Below are 21,900 nucleotides of genomic sequence, written 5' to 3' on the forward strand. Positions count from 1 at the left end.
AGTTTAAATATCTAAGATAAGGCTATGCTGTAGACACATATCTTCATCGTGTAGCTTCAAACAAATAATATTTATTTTAATAAGATCTAAACTAATAACAATATGAAAAATGATAACGCAAAAGTCCTTTATTAAGTCTACTCGAAAAAATTTGGAATTTGATTTTTTATTTTACATTCAAGTTACCAATCCTACTACAGGTTATATCTTTCCGCTTTGACCTGTAATTACCCAATGCTGGGCATAGGCCTCTTTCCCCATGTCGTAGAAGGATCAGAGCTTAATCCACCACGCTGATACAATGCAGGTTGCCGAATAGACAGGCTATAATTATGTGAATGTCTGCTTAATTTACTTTTGATTTGATAGTAGGGAAAATAGTCGGATGAAAAGACTGCTTCTATGGTGCTATAGATTATGGGTGCATTATAGTTAAAAACATCATTTCTCAAGAGAAATAGACGTGTTGGAGGCGGGACATTCGAACTATGAAACTACATTTATGCTTATGTTTGTGACGTTGCAGCACACGAGTAAACAAGCTTTTGTTAGTACTGCAAGCCTCTGGTTGTTTAGGATTATTGATGTTATTGTTATAGACTAACCTTTTCTCATGGCGGTTTCCGCACTTAATTATCTTGATTAAATAATATTTTTTCCATACATAAAAATATTTTTTACTCTAAATTCCATTAGAGTTGCTATTTTTAAACTTTTAAAACGTTAAACATATATCACATAAAATTAAGACAAAAAAGATTTTTCGATAATATGATATTTTTTAATAAAAAGAGCAAAACGGGAGAGAAAATAATCGAAATATTGTCGTGTACTAATTAAATTTGAAATTTATTTAACGTAGCATGTGCGGCGTAAAACAGTAGTCTGTACGTGTGTTACATATATTGACACCAAGTAACCAGCCGTGTTTGTCTGATTGTGATAAACAAAACCTTTTAAAGGGAGAAGAAAGCTTTGAAAGGAGAGAGGAAGAAGGAAGATTATCAGTATTTCATCAATAGATAGAGATTAATAAGGTTAATTTGTTAAAGTTTGGAGTAAAATGGTTGACATGGGACGATAATAGTTGAAAATGTCGGAATAAGCCTATCTGCTTTCATTAAAAAGCTGTTGTTGTGGTTATGGAACGGATTTATTTATTTATTATTGAAAATAATTTATCATTTTTTATTGTGTTTTTCTATGTTTTATTCACTTAAAAATGTATTTGTATTCGAATCAAGCTATGCGCGTATTGTCTTTTATTTGCCCACCTAAACTGAATATTTTATCAAGATATATTTCATCAAGATATATTTCATAAGGCTGTTGTTGTTTGTTTTGCGAAATGTATATATTAGCGAGATCTTATCATTTGTAGTTGATTGTAGTTGTTCTTGGTGTCCACAATGACTGTATCAAAGGATATTGCTATTGTTAAACATGAAGATACAAAACCGGTTAGTAAAACGATTTTAAAGAGTATTTTGTGATTTTTACATAGCCTAGATGTAAATGTATGTATAGTTGAGTGATTTTATGATGAGTAATGAGTGATTATTTTAATTTAAATGTTTGTTGTATAGGCTTTAGCTGCGTTAGTTCGATTTTAAATAATTTCGCCAATGTCATGTGTGATAGAGAAGCGCAGTAGAGATCGTACGGTGTGGTCAAGAATAAGTATTCTATTATTTATAGAAATATTAGTAATAGACTCAGAGTTAAATTAATTGCTTTAAAGCTGTGATAATTGTTCGTAATATTCGCTTGGTAAGGAAGTACAATTATAGTATTTTGAATATATTCATGAGAAACCATGAATATTTATTTAAATTTTCAATTTATATTGAATGATGATTTGGCTTTGTATTTATGTAAATTGATTTAGATTCTCCACGACAGGAAGCGAAGATATACCGAGAACTATAAAACGTATCTACTTGTATAAACTAAATTATTAATGAAAAATTATATTTAATAAATTGTTATAGTAAAAATTTTGTTAAAATTTTTGTAAGAGGTCGCACTTCAGTGTATTCTTATAAATATAAATTAATTTAGTTATTTTTAACTCATAATCATCATCATCATCACTTCAGCCTATCGCAGTCCACTGCTGGATATAGGCCTCCACAAGTTCGCGCCAAAAATGGCGTGAGCACATGTGTGTTACCCGCAGTCACCACGCTGGGCAGGCGGGTTGGTGACCGCAGGGCAGGCTTTGTCGCACCGAAGACGCTGCTGCCCGTCTTCTGGAACTTAAGAAGCCGACCGATGGCGGGATAACCATCCAACTGCTGGCTTTTAAATACACAGGCCGAAGACGGGCAATAGCGTCTTCGGTGCGACAAAGCCAGTACTGCGGTCACCAACCCGCCTGCCCAGCGTGGTGACTATGGGCAAAACACATGAGTTCACGTTATTTTTGGCGTAAACTTGTGGAGGCCTATGTCCAGCAGTGGACTGTATAGGCTGTAATAATAGTGGAACTGTATTATGTGGAACTGTACTGTGGTTGTGGAACCTTGTTATCCCTTAGTCGCCTCTTACGACACCCACGGGAAGAGAAGGGGTGGCTAAATTCTTTAGTGCCGTAGCCACACAGCACACACAGGTATATAAGATAGTTATAACTTATTTTCGCTTCAATAATGAAGACGTAGGTATTTTTACGTGTTTTCTATTGTTGAGATATTAGTTTATAAAATATGTATTCTTTATACGTATGTAAGTGCGTCTTCGGTGCGACAAAGCCAGTACTGCGGTCACCTACCCGCCTGCCCAGCGTGGTGACTATGGGCAAAACACATGAGTTCACGTTATTTTTGGCGTCAACTTGTGGAGGCCTATGTCCAGCAGTGGACTGTATAGGCTGTAATGATGATACGTATGTAAGTATTCTAATAAGCACCAGACATACATGTGTTAGTATTATATTTTCCGCATATGGGATTTTTTTTAAACAATTTGACAACGCCTTAGCGCAACGGTCACAGCACTGGCTCCGAAGTTCTATGTAAAATATCTCATAAACCTATGAGGTTTATGGTGATACCGAGTTATGAGAGCCTATGTTCCATGAGAATTAGGTCTGCATTTGTCTGTTTAATGAGATTTGTGTGATTCTTTCCATAGGGTTGCGATGGTGGTTGCGGGTTCGATCCTTGTACATAGCTCACAATTGTATTAGTCATACAGATTTAGAAAATACAGTCAGGTTGTTTGTGCTTATGTATTGTGTGTGATCCAGGTCCCCGACACAGAAGTATATCCTAGTGGGGGCTGTTGAGTGTGAGAAGTTTATTTATTTATTTTTAAATAAAAAGTATACTATTACTATAATTAAGTATATAAAAGCATTGTACATATTGCGCTACTTATAATAGTTAATTTGTACATGTTGTTTAATTTTTTGGTAATTAATTAAATAAATAAATAAAATAAATATTATACCAGTTTATTTGAAAAAGTTGTAAATCAGGCTCTTTCAAGCAATTAATAAATCATAAAGAGAAAAGGAATAAATAATTAAGTTAACAAAAGCTAAAGAACTTGGTTTACGTTTTTTATAAAGTAAGAATATGTAGGAAAGAATGTGGTTAATTACAATGTAGAGTAACACAAGATAGTTATTAGTTAACGGGGAAGGGGGGGGGGGACGAACCGAGCATTCAATGGATACACCGTGTGGGTGTCGGGTCCATTGTGTGGCAGAGGGAAAAACTCAAGAGCAGTTCCTAGGACTTGCGACATAGGTGTAGGTTTAAGGAGACTCCCCTTTGAGATGCACATCAACACTCACCTCACTGCTCGAATTGCCCACTCTGCCTAGTCAAATTATAGATCGTAATATAACATCTAACAATTAATTCGTTTGCACAAATTAATTTTATTGAAAGAGTCTAGATTAAGCTACTAGCAGGATACAAGTGCACCGTGCCAGAGTCATGACTGCCTTAGCCGCGGTTGCTTCGGATGTTTTATACACGTCAGAATGACTCGAGTAATAGAATGAGTGAGGGTAGATGACTATCGAACGATGTGCTAAGTGGCGTGATCGGTGCATCTGTTGTTAATCTCTTGCTAATTGCCTACGACAGCACAAGTGCCGACAAATAATGTATATTTTTTTCTATAAACTAGTAACGATGTCAAACATGCTGAGCTTATTTACTTTTATACTTTGAAAAGTATTTCTCTAAACTTTTTTTTTCAATACTTTTTAGGGTACAAATCGTTTTCCAAGGGTAGTTATAATCATAATGCTTGCGGAGTTCTGCGAAAGATTTTCTTATTCTGGTATGAGAGGTAAGGACATATAATTCTCTTTAAAAATTTAGGTCATAAATGACATCACATTTTTTTTGTATGAAAAGTAAGCACAGCCATTTTGTATTTATTCATGCAACACACTATATTAATACATTTTAGAAGAAAAGGGAGTTTGTGTAATTTGTTATTAGGTATATAGAGCATATATATATTCTTTATTATATACCAAAAAAAAAAAACAATTTAAAGATAAATAACAAAAACAAGTAAAGTGTAAAATATAAATCGCATAGAGCTTTCGGGAAACCTTCCTTTTATGAAATTAAAACATCATCAATGATAAAATTACTATTTTTATTTCCTGGAAAGTTTGCGCTATAATATTATTTTAATCTGCAGGAAAGTGATTGAATCTAGTTGTTTTTGCTCTTAAGATTATTTTACGAAACACACTGAGACAATACTTTTTACTTAATGAAAATTTATTGTATTTTAATTTTTTTTAAAGTGTAAATACAGACTTCGACAAATTTGGATCGACTAATATTGTTTTGTCGTGCAAGCAATTGTCAATATGAATTGTAAGAAAATAATCTACTGATAGATCCATTTAATAGATGTTATGCATAATTGACTGTTATAATTTTGATTAATATTTTTTAGCATTTCTTACTCTATATTTACGTAGTAAACTTGGATATACGGATGAAGGTGCCACAGAAATTTATCACATTTTCAGTACATTCGTATATTTTTTTCCGATTCTGGGCGGAATCATTGCTGACAACTATCTTGGTAAATTTCGGTAAGTAAAACTTATGTTTATTTAATTAGGAGCCCGTGTCACTAAATTTGGTAACGTTCCATCTACCTCCTATATATTTTATAGATATATTTTTCTAAATTATTTACAGTGATTGGAAACATTATTTCCACAAATAAAATGACCACTAAGACTGACTACGCAAGACGCAAAATTAGTACACACAGACACTGAAGTTTTGGTTCAAGGAACCATCATTTGGCAGGAATATCTAAAATTGACTTATAGATTAGTTAAAATATTACGATATTTTCAAACGTTTTATTTTATTTCTCAACAAAATAACTTCATTATGTTTTTCAAACTCTGTAATTAAATACTTTAAAATACTGACTGTTATTTCAGTATTGTTAAACTTAATTAGAAGTTGTACAACACATCCTTTACAATCGGAGTTCGGAGTTTGGACCGTCAGTGTAAAAAACAAGGACTTACACTGCTTTGGACATATTGTAGAGTTGTTTTAATTAGTTCCTCGTGTACTGTAGTGTTTTATTTAATGATAAAATCGTGCCCGATTTTATTTATATTTAATACGTATCGGGTCATTCGAATCTAAGATTATATCAAGAGACAGAATTTAGTTACAGCAATATATTTAAAAATTGTTCGTAGACCTGCTGAGGTAAAAATAAACTATATCAAATTTCAGAAAAACTGTCAAATTATGGTGTTATCTATATATTATTATGTGAAGCAAATTTTTGTACCCCTTTTTACGCAAATTGCGCAGACGGAGGAGTATGAAATTTCACACTCTTTGCACACTTATAGTTTAAATAGAGAAAGAGTGCAAAATGCTAATATTTTTTTTTATTATGCATTAAACTACATTAAATCAATAAAAAAAAATACACTATACACACTATTTTGTTTAACGTTCAAACTTATAATTTAAATTAATTATGGTCGAATTTTAACCACTGGGCGACCACTAGTCATAAGAAATGTATAGTCTATCGATTAACCTAACGATAATCATTTTTATTATTAGCTTAGAATTCTGGATGATATATAGCTTACTATTATTATCTGCGCAAAAATGTATATCTTACAAAATTATTCTCTCTTTTAAATATCATTTGAATACATTTCAATGTAGGGTTATCTAATACTCTTTTGTTTCTAAGTTTTAAACAAGGGAATCTATGTTATGTGAGCTATTAACTAATACTCTTTTAGGACCATCCTTTACCTGATGTTCGTGTACGCGGCGGGTAATATATTGGTTGCTGTTACGGCAATACCCTATTTAGATATACCAAAAAGGCAAGTAAATTTTACATTCGAATTTTTTTGTTGTATTTCTAAATGACGTGAATTGGAAGAGACTTACGTTTGGTAGTGGATTGTGATAAGCTGGATGTGGTTAGATGTGATCTGATGATTTGTGATGTGATGCAATATGATAAGTTGTGATACGTAGCGACATGATTTACAAATCAAGTATATATACAAATACACATAATATACGTATACGTAGAAAATAACCTAACTGAAAAAAGCCTACACATTACCTATGAATAAGCTGGAACTGGCCTATATCTTTGTGTATAATAAATGTTAATTTGTTCAGAGGACTTTCTTCTCTTTCAGTCTTTCTGAATATCTAACAAAAAACCTGCTTATGATTCACACCCATCAAAGCTTATTTACTAATAAAACAAACTAACTCTTTACAAAGAATCAACTTAATTTAAGTATTATTAATTGTATGAAAATATTAAGTTTCGAAGTTGCTAAAAGTTTGTAAACTAAAATCTATTATATTAAATAAAGCTAAATTTGAAATTAATAACTTGACGCAAGTTGGTTGTAGTTGCTTTGAGGTAGTTATTAGGTAATTTATTTCATACAATATATAATACAGTGTATGAAGTTTTTAACATAGAAATTTGTAACATATAATATGGAATGTATAAGTACTAATTACACGTTAATAATATTTTCTTTACGATGTTTTAAATCTAAATCTGATTATTAAATGTTTGGTATAAATTAATAATCGTTTTAAGTTCAACGACCCCAGTAGTCTCAATTTCCTGATCATGATCCTCACAAAAATCGTCATGATGAACCAGTAGCATAATAGTAAGCTTGCAGTCACTACTACTGCGCCAAATCGTTTTTTAATGAAGTATAAAATGCTCGCTAAATTCTTTTGGATATCTCCTAATGGTTTCCATAATTGTGCGACGAAAAAGTATGAAAAGTAAAATTAGAAAAATACTTATAATTAAAGCGTTCTTAATTTGAAATTCCTTAATTGCCAGCCACATTTGCAAAAGATATTAACATAACTTGGCTTTGTACTAAATTAGTTTTCCTCGTAATAGAGATTACGAGCGTTATTTATATTTTCTGAATCACACACACATGCTTTTTTAATACATAATACTAAAGAAATTATAGGAAATTTGCGGTTCCATGTAACATGCTACATAAAGTGTTTTTTTCTTCAGGTTATGCACAATATTGGGCCTATTTCTAATAACATTAGGCACTGGAGGTATAAAGCCCTGCGTTACTTCATTCGGAGGAGATCAGTTCAATCTCCCACAGCAAGAGAAACAATTGGCATTGTACTTCAGTATTTTATACTTCAATATATGTACTGGGAGTCTTATCGCTAAAACTGTGTCCCCTATACTGAGATCTGACGTCCATTGCTTTGGTGATAGAGACTGTTATTCCTTGGCGTTTGGTGCGCCAGGATTTATTGTGCTAATTTCTATTGGTGAGTAAAAAAAAAAACTACTATTTATTTAATTGAAAAGACATCTAATAACTTAAAACGCGATATAAACTTATTGGGATTAAGGGATTGTGGGGTTAAGAACACTTCCAATGGTTTAAATCGGTAGAGTGTAATAAAATTTGTGTGGATTTTGTAAATCTATACTAATACAACTGTTATAAAGCTGGATAGATTGTTGCGCGGAAACTAGCATTCCGATTAAAATGACCTTTTTTATTTGAGAAATGAACAGGAAATATAAATTTCGACGAAAATATAGAGTTAACTTATTGTCGAACTTAGAAACGATGGAAAGGAAAAATGTCGTTTCAAAGAATACTTTTGCTTCCGCCAATGACCGATATTTGTTGCTCAACTAAATGTTCTATGACAATAAACTTGGACTATGTTCTCTAGAGTTCACGAAAAAAAATAGATATGCAAGTAAATGTTCTATGACAATAAACCCGGTAAACAAAAATAAAATAAAATAAAACCAATAAATACTATTTAAAAAAAAACATTTAAAAAATGTTTTTTTCTGGCAAAGATTTGAGTCATTAACCCCATTTGTAGTTTAGAATATGTGCCATACGAATGTATATTAATAATTTTATTCCGTGTAAGATGACTAACTGATAACTGAATGCAAAATAGATGAAACCTTAAAAGTTGATATAACCAAAACGTTTATATATTAACATTTTCTTTTGTAAAAACTAATAATGTGAACATGAGCTACAGAATGTACTATTTATCCTGTTACATGCTGTCATATAAGCGTTGTTCTCCATATAGATGAAGGATTGAAGCTTAATTCACCAACTGCTTCACTTCCGGTTGACGGATATATTTCTTACTATGTCTAACGATTCGATTATCAGGTGTATATGATAACAACCAAGACCAACAGCTTAACGTGCTCTCTGAGGCATGCTGGACAGACATTCAAACCGGAAACAAATATTTGGACAAATTTCCGTCCAATCGAATATGGAATGGGAATCGAACGCGTAAACAAAATATTTAATTATATAGATAATATTATTATATTTAATTATCTCTTATCATATTTATAACAATGAGTGATATTTCACTCATTATTTATTCTAAAATTTAATGAACTCTGTTAATAAATACATATATTAAAACGGAAACGTTCGTACAATATTTACATTACCTTCTTGCTTGCGTAAACGATTAATTATATATAATTAGGAATAACCTAGCTCTTATCTTGTTTAAGGGCGTTTATTTTAGTATTATTTCTGACTGCGTGTTTGTTATGTCATTGAAATGAAAAAGTCAAGATATTTATAGTAAATAAATGGTACATTACTTATACTACCATTTTTGTATGGTGATTTTTTTATTTGCTTAGATAATAGCTTAACAATATTTAATAATTGATGCAAATAAAATTGAAGTGTCTGTCAATTAAAGTGTATATCGATGTACCTGAGTTTTTTTTTTAATTCTGACTAAAACACAGACAAACGATTTTAAAATGTTGTCTGTCTTTCTGTTTGTCGAGGCTAATTTCCAAAATGGCTCTAGCACTTAGTGAAAAGGTATAATACAACGTAGGTCGTCGAAATAATAGTCAAGTAAATGACACGTTATTAGACATGTTATTAGATATAACTCAAAAAGTACGACCTCAATTAAATTTAATGGGACCACATGACACGCACCACCTTTCGATTAAAAGAAAAAATTATCGAAATCGGTCCACCCAGTCAAACGTTCTGAGATAACATACATAAAAAAATACAATCGAAATGAGAACCTCATCCTTTTTTGAAGTCGGTTAAAAAGTAGCATCCATGCTGCTTCATAATCTACTCTATCTTCTAGTGAAAATTTATTTATATATCTACTAGCTGCCCGGACAGACTTCGTTCTGTCAATAGTAAATTTTTTTTTGTATTAACACCTTCCGTGGGCCTTAAGGAACATACAAAAAAATAAATTAGCCGAGCCATTCTCGAGTTATGCGCTTAACAACATTCATTTTTATTTATATAGATAGCTTCCGCCCGCAGCTTCGCCCGTGTGGATTTCGGACTTCAAAAATGGAGGAGGTTCTCAATTCGTAGGGATGTTTTTTAATATATGGTGCGTATGCAGGTGGTCCCATTGTCCAGTTAGGATCTGATGATGGGATCCTGGTGAAATCGCAGGAACTTCTTAAATATTATAGGCAAACCTATGACGATTTTGGTATTTTTATGTGTAACTTGTTTGTCTGTTTTTAAAAATACGATGATTAGGTATATCATATCATCGTCGAAACTCCCCAATAATGACTATGTTTCCCTATTACTTCAAGGCTAGTGTATCGACTTGGATAATTCTTATTATGTTTGAAAGAGTAAACATTGCAGCTGGTCCTATAGTAACCAGGTCAGGATGTGGTGATGGGAGCCTAGAGTAATTGAAATAACTCCTCGCATATTATAGACACATCCAGTGTTTTAGGTATAGATAAAGAAGTATATGTGATGACAAAGATATCTACACATTGTTGATGATGAAGCTGTAAGGTAGGCACCGGATATTTAAAAGTGAATACTTTTTACTTGAAACGTTGTGTATAAGGAATATTTCTATTGAAATATTTCCTTATACACAACGTTCATTACTTCTGACGGATTGTTAGTAAACACAAACAGATTATTTTTACATGTCACCCTTGAAAGGGCAACATATAACTGGCCGTGAGAAAAACATTGATCAGTTAAATCTATTCCTGCAATTTTTAAAGTTTGGCCTTGTGCCTTATTAATAGTAATACCAAAGGCTAATTTGATTGGAAATTGCAGTCTTTTGAATTGGAAGGGTAATTCGGAGGGAATCATCGGTATTCTGGGAATTAAAACAGTATCACCAGTACCACAGCCAGTTAAAATAGTGTATTCGATTAGAAAGTTTTTTAATTTAACTATTTTGAGTCTCGTGCCATTACACAATTTTGGGGGATTTAAATTTCTAAGTAATATCACTGGTGAACCCACTTTTAATATTAACTTGTGTGGAGGAATTCCGGGAGGAACTAAAGAATTCAAAAATTCAGTTGGATAATGTACTGCCTCTGCGGTATCCAAAACTGTATCAACTGAATAGTATATCTGTGATGGTGCTTCAAACTTGGAAATAATTAAATGATTAATTTTATCAACCTGTTCATTAGTAGGTGCCAATATAGCCCTTTCCTTAAACCAACATAAAGTCTTTGTAGTTATATTAGTAATATCGGGATATACGGTCTCAAACAATTCTTCCACATTTTGAACCAAAGCACATAGGTTACTAAGATTGATTTTAACATTTCCGGATTGAAATGCACCATTACCTATTTGAAGTAAGTTATTTGAAAATTGTTTATTGTCTTCACTGGAGGACAAAATTCTCATATTTGTATTAAGTTCACGTTTTGTAATATGTGGCCAAAGATAAGATCTTTTGAGTGATGCATTGACTTCGTCAGCTCTAGTCCCCCTTGCTATGACTGGCAAAATTTGACGAAAGTCTCCAGAAAACAAAACGGTGCAGCCACCCATTGGGCAATTTCTGTTGCGTAAATCGCGCATTGTCCTGTCTAATGCCTCAACTGATGCTTTATGGGACATGGAAGCTTCGTCCCAAATAATCAAGCTACAATCCTGCATTAATTTACCTGTTTTACTCTGTTTTGAGATGTTACAAACGCTAGAAACGTCGTCACTGCAAATTTTTAAAGGTAGTTTGAAAGTGGAATGTGCAGTTCGCCCGCCTTTCAAAAGTGTGGCTGCAATACCGGACGACGCCACGGCAAGAGCAATTTTTCTGTCAGACCTTACTTTTGCTAATAATAAATTAATTATAAATGTTTTACCCGTGCCCCCGGGTGCATCTAGAAAGAACATTTTCCCTTCATTACTATTAACTGATGACAATATTTGGTCGTAAACAATTTTTTGTTCTGGATTTAAGCGATGTTCATCTTGAATTGTCTGTAAGAGTTGGGTGTAATCATAGTCAGTCTCTCGTAAATCCTCGATGTTGTTCATTGCATAAAGATTTGAATTTAACGGCAAGTTAAAACCAAAATCTTTTATACTTTTACCTGATAGAGATTCGACCTCTTTATTTAATTCATTTAAAGCTTCATCAAAAATATTTTGGTCGTACTCTAAATCATCTGATGACAGTTCTTGTCGTCTGCGTTGCAGTATATCTTCGGACATACTTTCCTGATAGTTTTGCCAAAGAAGATGCGGGTCCGTGATTTGGCAGAACGATATCATAATGGCAAAAAGGCACCTAAGTGATTTTGGTGAACAGCATATGGCTGCTTCAGAGAGCGTACTCTCCCAGTGACTGTCATCTTCGAGGAGGCCCATAGCTTTGCAAGCCCCTTGGAATGTGTCGTAAAATACACCTTCAAAAGTGCGGAGACTTCTAAACGAAGTAGGGCCTTTTATAACGTGGAGTAACAACCGCAAATGAAAACATTCTGCATTATTAGGGTGTACCACGTACACCCTTCCAAGAGCATCTGTTTTTCTCACGCCAGGGTACCCGAGAACTACCGCCCCCTGCTTTCGTCGTTGGAATTTTTTCGTATTTTGATTCCAGGTATAATAGGCAGGCACCTTGTCGTAGGTCAGAGTTTTTGCGAAGTCGTCCTCTGAACATAGTTTGAAAAACGCTGTTAAAGTAGTATCTCTTGGATTATTCACAATGTCATTTACATTATTTTCAGTGAAATACACCCGCTGTCCGTTTTCTAAATGAACAGCGAGGTGTGTGACAGTTGGTGCTTTTTCATGAATATTGAAGGACATAATCCGCCATAGTGCTTCAGAACTACAAATGTAGCGGCCAGATTGAAATTGTTCTACTTCATTTGTAGAATGTAAACTAAACGTAGCCTGGTCACTTCCTTTATTGATGTATTTAGTGACATATTTTATTGATTTCACGGAACTGCAAAGTTCTACATTAACATGCGCCTCGAAAATTTTTAATAATAGTTTATTGTAAGGCACTACCCATCTGTTATCAATTTCGTAATTACGAATAGCAGCCTTGCGTCCTCCTTCCTCTGGTGATAATCTTCTATACTTTGGATAGCCATCATCACCAGTTGAAGTTTGACTCTGATATGGTTTTGGGAATTTTTTTGAACATTTTCCCTCATGCATGCATGGCGAGTTAGGGTTTAAAGCTCCACAGGGTCCGTGAATCATGTTCCTTACCACGATGTCATACAATGTTGGGTCTTCGTCTTGGTCTGGTAATTCTGCCGTTATAACTGTGTCAATTTGGTCGGGCCTGATTTTATTTGTCAGCCACAAAAGCAAATGTATATGTGGCAGCCCACGTTTTTGCCACTCCACCGTATACATGTGACAGCGTGTCGGACCAAATACGTTTACCTTATTTATTAAGTGTAATAGTTTTTGTACTTTTAAATGAAACACACGATTTAAAATGTCATGTATCGGTCTTGAGGTGTTGCGGTGGAATGCAGATTATCTTTTATTTCTTTCCAATTAGGATTACAGGTCATAGTAATGAAGAGGTCAGGTTTCCCGTAATTCCTGACATAGGTCATGGCATCTTGAGTTTTTTCGTGTAAGTATCTTGGTCCGCCAGTAAAAGATGACGGTAATATTACCAGCTGCCCAATATTGTTTGTCGTGTGTTCATTAGAATGTAAAGCATCCTGTAAGTGTATATAATTTTCTGCGCGTAATTGTGTTTGGTTATTTCGTATAAAAGCTAAACGTTCTGATTCTAGTTTAGCATACTGATCTACAACATATTGATTCAATAACATTCCGTACCTTAGTAAAACATTATAATGATTATGGCGTTCCATTAAACGATAGCAATAATAATTCATACATGAAACTTTCTTCTGTACTCTGTCTCCTGTAGAAGGATTAACTTGGGGAATATCAATTGTGTATCCGTCTTCACCTCGACAAAACATCAATGGATATTGAAGACTGTCATATGAACGATGTAGTTCGGAAATTTTGTGGAGATTTTCGTCGCGGCTTCGAAGAACGATATCCCTTTTGTCAAATTGTTGTCCAGCAATGACAACTGCTACTTCACTGGTAGAAGGAGCATTATACCGTCCACGGTGTTCACCGTCAGGTACCCTGCTGGCATGAATTACTACATTGTAATCTGGGACATCGAGAGAGATACTTTCCATTGCAGTTTTAAAAGATTGTACATATCTATTATGCAAATGCAACATGTTTTGCAATGACCTGACTATAGAGTTATCAAGTGGTGTTCTTGAATTACTATTACTAATATTACATCGAGTCGTTGCTTGAACTTCAGGATCGGAAATAAAATATATCTGCAAAAACTTATGGTCGTCAGGAACTTGTGGAAGAAGACTACCTGCAAGGTGGTAAACCTGGCCCTGGACTTTAAATGTTGGCATGAAGCCGTTTTCAACTACTCGTTGACTTTTGAATGAAGTCATCTGGAACGCATTATTATACCGCCGAATATGACGCATAAATTCTGTATGCTTTGGATGACTTTCATCAAGTAGAGAATTTAAAGGTTCAGGTGGAGCACCTATTTCATCTAATTTTACCTTACCATTTGAACAACATAAACCTTTTGACTCATCTTTCCATCTCAGTGCCGAACAGTATTGACAAACAATGGAAGGAGAACCTATACAAACGATACGATAATTTTGATAATCAATTGTTGTACTGTAATTCATTGCCGAGTACTCTTTATTGGACCATCTATTATTATTTTGTGTTCCATTAGTTGGCATATTATTCCTAAAATTTATGTGCCGAATACGATCGTTTTGTAGTCGGAGTTGTCTTCTCTCAAATGTTTCAGTTTCCATTAAAGCATTGTGTCTATCACGATCTAAAGATAAACGTAGGTTACGTTCAGCAGAGGATTCGCGTAGCCTCTGAGAAACATGTCTTTCGCGATCCAACGACAAACGTAAATCACGTTCCGCCGAGGATTCGCGCAGTCTTTGCGAAACATACCTTTCACGGTCCAACGACAAACGTACGTTACGTTCAGCAGAGGATTCACGCAGTCTTTGTGAAACATGTCTTTCACGATCTAACGACAAACGTACATCACGTTCCGCCGAGGATTCGCGCAGTCTTTGCGAAACATACCTTTCACGATCCAACGACAAACGTACGTTACGTTCAGCAGAGGATTCGCGCAGTCTTTGTAAAACATGTCTTTCACGGTCCAACGACAAACGTACGTTACGTTCAGCAGAGGATTCACGCAGTTTTTGTGAAACATGTCTTTCACGATCCAACGACAAACGTAAATCACGTTCTGCCGAGGATTCACGCAGTCTTTGCGAAACATACCTTTCACGGTCCAACGACAAACGTACGTTACGTTCAGCAGAGGATTCGCGCAGTCTTTGTGAAACATGTCTTTCACGATCCAACGACAAACGTGCGTTACGTTCCGCAGAAGACTCTCGCAGTCTTTGCGAAATATGTCTTTCACGGTCCAATGATAAACGCAGTTCTCTCTCTTCATTATTTTCACTATTCCGATTCAAACGAAGTCTTTTAGCAGCAGACGTACTGCGTCCTATATTTGGCCTTCTTCTCGGCATGATTATCTACCTAAGTTTAATAAGAAATTGAATAAAGAGGTACTTAATAGAAACAGTTTAATGAATCTAAATAATATTTATTTACAACAACTTCCCTACAACACCCAAGTAACAAAAAAGTAATATACATGAACTTAAATAGACTCACGAAAATTATTTACAAAAATCTATTTATAACAACTAAGTACGGAAAAGTAAAGTACTTGGTTATTTAAAAAGTAACGAAAGAACCAAACGAAAAAAAAAAAATTAAACTGAAAGGTTTCTTACACCACCTACTAAGTATGAAAATAATTAATTAAGGAATATACATGAACTTAAATAGACTCACGAAAATTATTTACAAAAATCTATTTATAGCAACCAAGTACGGAAAAGTAAGGTACTTGGTTATTTAAAAAGTAACGAAATAACCAAACGAAAAGAAGAAAGTAAACTGAAAGGTTTCTTACACCACCTACTAAGTATGAAAATAATTAATTAAAACTAACAATAGCATAATAATAGGAACCAATAGCAAGATTTAATGCCGAACAGCAATACCCGTAGTAAGCCGATGACAGTCGATATACGCAATGCGTTCAGTTGCTACCAAAGTCTGTTTACTATGGCGGATCGCGCGCTACATCGCCCGGTTTATATAGCTTGAGCAGGCGGTCGAGCGATGCGGGGCAGAGGGGATGGACTCGCCGTAGGCATCTCAATGCTCGCCAAGCATTAAAAATGTTTCGCTACTAATTACTTCTAACAACGATATCTCAAAAACTATTCATCTGATTGATTTAGTGTAAAGAGCAATTTTAATCTGCATTAAATGACTAAGCTAACTAACATATTCATTTGGATAAGGATTAATACCGAACTAAAGAAAATAGCTTTGAAAATAACGTAATGTTTTTAATTAAAAATGTTAACATAAAAGTGGTTATTGTAAGTCAACCGTAAGAGATAGAGATATGCTATCGCGGACTTTTTTGTAGCATTTTTTATGATTTTGAATTCTCTAGTACATTACTTAACTGTATCTTTGCTAGTTTACGCGGCGTTCGCGTGGAAAGTTCCCATTTGGCGAGATTTTTTGCGACCTCTTCAACATTTGTCGCCGTATTTCAGCTAATTTACATAAAAGCATAATAAATTATATACCTAAACCTTTCTCAAGAATTACTCTTTCTATTGTTGAAAACCGTATAAAAATCCGTTCAGTAGTTTTCGAGTTTATCGCGTTCAGACAGACAGGAGGACAGACAGGAGGACAGACAGGAGGACAGAAAGACGCGGCCGGGGGACTTATTTTTATAATAAGTATAGATAGGTATAGATGGGATGACAAAATTTTTATTCGACCAAGATATTGTTTTAGTATTAATATATTTTCACATATAAAAAATGTGTTTAAAGTGAAATAGATAATTTTTAACTATTTTTTTGCCAAGTAAATCATAATTGTGATTCAACAGATAAATGAAACGTTCTTGCCTCTATTCCACAAGATTTGTACTACATTAAAAACTATTTATTTGTTTACCTATAAATAATATATACTCGTATATTTTTTTTACATTAATATTTAAACAAGTAAATTTATTAATAATCCTTGATTATATTCTTCTAGTGGTATTCGTTAGCGCCAAGAACAGATATTTAATGAAGAAACCGGAAGGAAATTTGTTATTTGATTTTATCAAATGCGTATCTGTGAGTATATTGCAAACTTGCTTGTTTGTCGTGAATATATGTCGTTATATATGTAATTTATGTGTTCTTTTAAATTACATGACATAATGTTAATCTTTTTATTTATATTTTAAACAATAATTAAATACAAAAACAATAAGAAAATCAATTATTATTAATCATTTATAGTTTTCAAACAATATAAAAATGAATATTATTTAAGTGCTTTTCAGGTTTTATTAATTTTTAGGTATCAGTCTTGAGATAGTTTATCGTGTTGGAACTACAAACATAAAATCGTACATATAAAATTCTCGTGTTACAATGTTAGTTACCACTCCTCCGAAACGGCTGGACCGATTTTTATTTTGTGTGCATATCGGGTAGGTTTGAGAATCGGCCAACATCTATTTTTTATAACCCCAAGTTATAAGAGGGTGGGGATTAAGGGGGTTAATAACATATATGGCAAAACAACGTTTGTAGGGTCAGCTAGTTATATTATATATTTATGTAGTAAGTAGTTCTATATAATAGTTATAATTTTAGTTGGGACTTAAAAACGTTGTATTAAAACGTACTGAGAAACATTCTCATTGGTTGGACAGCACGCAACACAGATACGACAAGCGTTTTATACGGGACGTGAAAAAAACTTTGTCTATACTGATGTTGTTTACTGTACTCCCGATGTTTTGGGCGTTGCTTGATCAACTGGTAAGTTCATGATTATTGTTAATTATAATAATAATAATCAAACTCATATTTTTATGAAATTCGTTAAAAAATTGGTTTTAATTAAAATGGAGTATTTCATATATTAACATGATAACACGTAAAATTTCGAGTCTACAAGAAAAAATAAGAAAATATAAAAAAAAATTAAAAAAAAAATTCAATCAATACAAATGCCCAATTAATCTTTTTATCAATTAAACTACATAATCGATTTTAATCAAATGTGCACACCGTGTACGAGTTGATCCAACTTGAAAGATAGGCTATATTTTATTTTCATTTATGTAATTAAATATATTTAAGAAAAAAATAAGGCGATACGAAGTTCGCCAGGTCAGTTAGCATAAGATAAAATAACATGCCGCATGAGTATCAAACTTTCATAGAAATCATCGAGTACCCAGAGTCAAAGCATACGATATACTCGTAATAGCAGGTCTTATTTATTTTATTCCTCATTTTCTATTGGTATGCGTCTTCTTAAATTCTATACCCCTTAAAAGATTTGGGTGGTGGGTACTAGAGTTCATTAGCGATTCGGATCATTAATCATTACATAGCTCATTTGATAATATGCTTCGTCCAAAACGAAATATATTTATAAATCTAATTGTATAAACAGTGGTAGTACCTTGTTACAAGTATTAAATTAATTAGTTTTATTTACACTAATTGTGATAGCTTGTAAATGTCACACTTCGAACGTAATTACCACCCTACCTATGGATTAGTAGACTTAATGATGGAAATTCTTTCAACACAGGTAGGATTACTAAGATTTTGTCAAAATACGAAAATGTAATGATTTGTAGAGAAATTTAGTTATTCCTTGATGATTTAATTAAATCGTTATATCATAGTTACGTAATAGTTATTCAAATGTTAGGGTTCAAGATGGACCCTGCAGGCTACTAAGATGGATGGTCGCATGGGATTCTTCACAATTAAACCGGACCAATTACAAGTATTGGGGCCGATATGTATACTGATATTAATACCACTTTCGCAGAAGGTAATATTTGAAATTTCATTAAAGTTTTTTACAGGTTCAGATATAATTTTATTTTTAAAATTCTTTTTCGTCTATTAATGCAAAATTTGTACAAACTTTTATTTTAAAAAAAAGTAAACATTTTTGGTACTCTGCATATCAATTGACAACTATTAATTATCTACGTTAAGTCCCAAGTTTCCATGTTTGTGTCTACTTCTGAATGCCATCTTTTGGACCTATGGACAAGCGTCTGATGTACAACACTCTCTATATTTAATGCAATTTTATTAATACACGTACCGTATCCAAGTATATCAATACTATTATTATAAAACTGAAGAGTTTCTTTGTTTATTTACGCTTCAGCCTGTAATATCCCACTACTGGGCATAGGCCTCTTTCCCAATGTAGGAGAAGGATCAGAGCTTAATCCACCACGCTGCTCCAATACGGGTTGGCGGATATATTTCCTACTATGAGTAACGATCGCTATCAGGTGTACATGATAACAACCGGGACCGATGGCTTAACGTGCTCTCCGAGGCACGGTGGGGAGACCCACAAATAATGCACAAACACCCAGACCACGGCAAACACCTGTATGGCCAATAAAAATGTTTGTCATTTGCGGGGATCGAACCCGCGACTGCCAGCGCAACAGGTACAATCCATTGCTGTAACCGTTGCGCCAACGCGGCGTCGTTTGTTTATTTGAATTCACTTATCTCAGGAAAAATTCTTAATTTGTTGGATTTCCATTTACCGAGGAAGGCTAGGCTATATTATATTTCAGTACATTTTTTCGTCAAATTAACGCTGGTAAAACCGCGGGACAGTGAAATATATTCGAAATAACCAGTATGAGTACAATTTTGCATTACAGCTGTCATAGTTAATATTTCGTTGTATAACTAGCAGTAGTTAGTGACTGACTTTACTAATTACAAAGCAAATTTAAACTTCACACGTGTAAGATTCGCGACCTCTGTTCGGTTGATATCGTGCAATGTTTAACCATATCATTAAAACAAACAATAATATTAAAAGCAGTTTGTACAGTTTTTAGAGATTTTTATTTTGTTTATATTTATTTTATTCAATAAGCATTAGGAGTGTAATATTTTTAAAAACGACTACTTTATTTAAATAAAAGAGAGCGCTTGTGAAATGTGAATTTAGTTTTTTATAAATTGAAAAAAAAAACAATTTTTGTGTAATTGTTTGTATGAAATGTGTGTTTTAATAGCATAGTAAATTAATTTTATTATTTGTATTTATAAATTCAATTATCTTTAATGACACGAGTTCGATTTTTCAGTATATCTACCCATATTTGGAAAAATACAATATTCTGACAAATCCTTTACATAAACTGACGCTAGGAGGTGTATTGGCTGGTCTATCGTTCATTGCGTCTGGTCTTGTCGAAATATATATTAAGGTATGTTTGTTTTAATATGACCAAAGCCGATAAATATGACTGGTTACTAATTACTATTTTTCTGACTTTTATTCAGTCCTCTTCAGTGCGTCTTGCATAAGTAATTAATGACAATTAAATTATGTGATAGATTTATTTGTCATGTCTTAATAAGATTTGTATAAAGTATGGATGATATTTAATCGAAAGAAAAATTAGGATGGTATTTTAATACCAAAAACTTAATTGACTACAGTATCTTTATTGGTATTCAGTATAACTCTTTAAAAGTTTATATGCAGAAAACGGAGAACGTTAAATGAATGTTCTGCGTGACTCTAGCTGTTTATAAAACTTAAGTTTCCATTTTTCAGACAACATATCCAGAATTACCACAATTAGGCTATTCGCAATTACGTATATTCAACGGAAACCCGTGCACCATATCGTTACACAATGATCAAATGGGATTAGTCTACACTATTCCGTCCCTTTCGCACTATACAAATAAGCAGATAGGTGTGAATGGGATAAAAGATATGCATTTCAGGCTTAGAGGCGATTGTATCGAGACAGCAGATGAAGTATTCACATTGAGCGAGAATAAAGCTACATCGTTCTTTGTGAATGGTAACAATACTGTCAGATTCATTGATAATGTGGACAAAAGTAAATCTGGCTTGCCGTTCGTGAGGTAAAATCATATTTATAATTTTTATTATTTTTTTATTTAGGTAGGGCACAACAGTATATATTCTGCTCATAATCTGGGACAGCTAGTTTGGAGAAGTACTTAAACCTTACAGAAGATCACAGTTAAATAATACCGGTCTCGTGTTGTTTTGTTGTTCTGTGGTCAGTAAGGTGGACAGGACCCGTGGACAGCGTCGGGGGTAGGGTGGGCAACGCGCTTGCCATGTTTCTGGTGTTGCAGGCGTCTTTAGGCTACATACAGTCTATACCTGTTCTCTATCTCTCCTTCTCTCTCTTCTTGTGCTCTTCCCTTTTTCCAAATGTACCTTCATAGTAAAATAGAAAACTTAGATATTTCGACATTTTCGTATTCAAGCAGTTGACATTTTTTTTTTTAAGATTTCTCGTCACTGATCGAGTTAAACTACCAAACGTAACTCTATTCAACGAAAATCGTAAAGAAATAGAATCGTACATTAAAACCGGTGTGAGCGTACAGACTGAAGTGTACATGTCGGAATACTCTGTACGAATTGGTGATAAAGTGGTGATGAGTGATATATCAATGAACAATGGCGGCGTGTACACTGTGATGATTGACAAGAATGGTGATGATTATGTAAGTAATAGAAGATAGAAGTAGCAGTAGTTTAATTTATGTACTGGAATATGATTTTTTGCTCTATTACAACATATGATATGATTATGATTAGTTGATTATTAGTTATTAAACATGCATATATATATATATATATATATATATATATATATATATATATATATATATATATATATATATTCAAATCTTTTTCAATGGACAGGTTTACGTATACAAAAAATTAAAGAAATAATTCCCTCAAAAGGGGTCATGTTACTGCTAGGCAAAGTCAGGTCAAACCATTATTAAATT

General features: G+C 33.5%; 1 protein-coding gene across 1 annotated transcript in view; it reads left to right on the top strand.

Moving 5' to 3' along the window:
- The first annotated feature begins 1,409 nt into the window (after positions 1–1,409).
- The window catches only part of LOC123659831 (peptide transporter family 1-like), a 28,946-nt gene continuing 8,455 nt past the window's right edge, over positions 1,410–21,900 (top strand). Inside the window, exons 1-11 of the mRNA XM_045595000.1 lie at positions 1,410–1,460; positions 4,227–4,308; positions 4,936–5,077; positions 6,278–6,364; positions 7,558–7,832; positions 17,084–17,166; positions 17,695–17,862; positions 18,770–18,895; positions 20,196–20,318; positions 20,672–20,991; positions 21,390–21,609. Coding sequence (XP_045450956.1) covers positions 1,410–1,460; positions 4,227–4,308; positions 4,936–5,077; positions 6,278–6,364; positions 7,558–7,832; positions 17,084–17,166; positions 17,695–17,862; positions 18,770–18,895; positions 20,196–20,318; positions 20,672–20,991; positions 21,390–21,609 — 1,677 coding nt within the window. The remainder of the gene's footprint in view (positions 1,461–4,226; positions 4,309–4,935; positions 5,078–6,277; positions 6,365–7,557; positions 7,833–17,083; positions 17,167–17,694; positions 17,863–18,769; positions 18,896–20,195; positions 20,319–20,671; positions 20,992–21,389; positions 21,610–21,900) is intronic.

This window comes from Melitaea cinxia, chromosome 14, assembly GCF_905220565.1.
Source record: "Melitaea cinxia chromosome 14, ilMelCinx1.1, whole genome shotgun sequence".
NCBI classification, from domain to species: Eukaryota; Metazoa; Arthropoda; class Insecta; order Lepidoptera; family Nymphalidae; genus Melitaea; species Melitaea cinxia.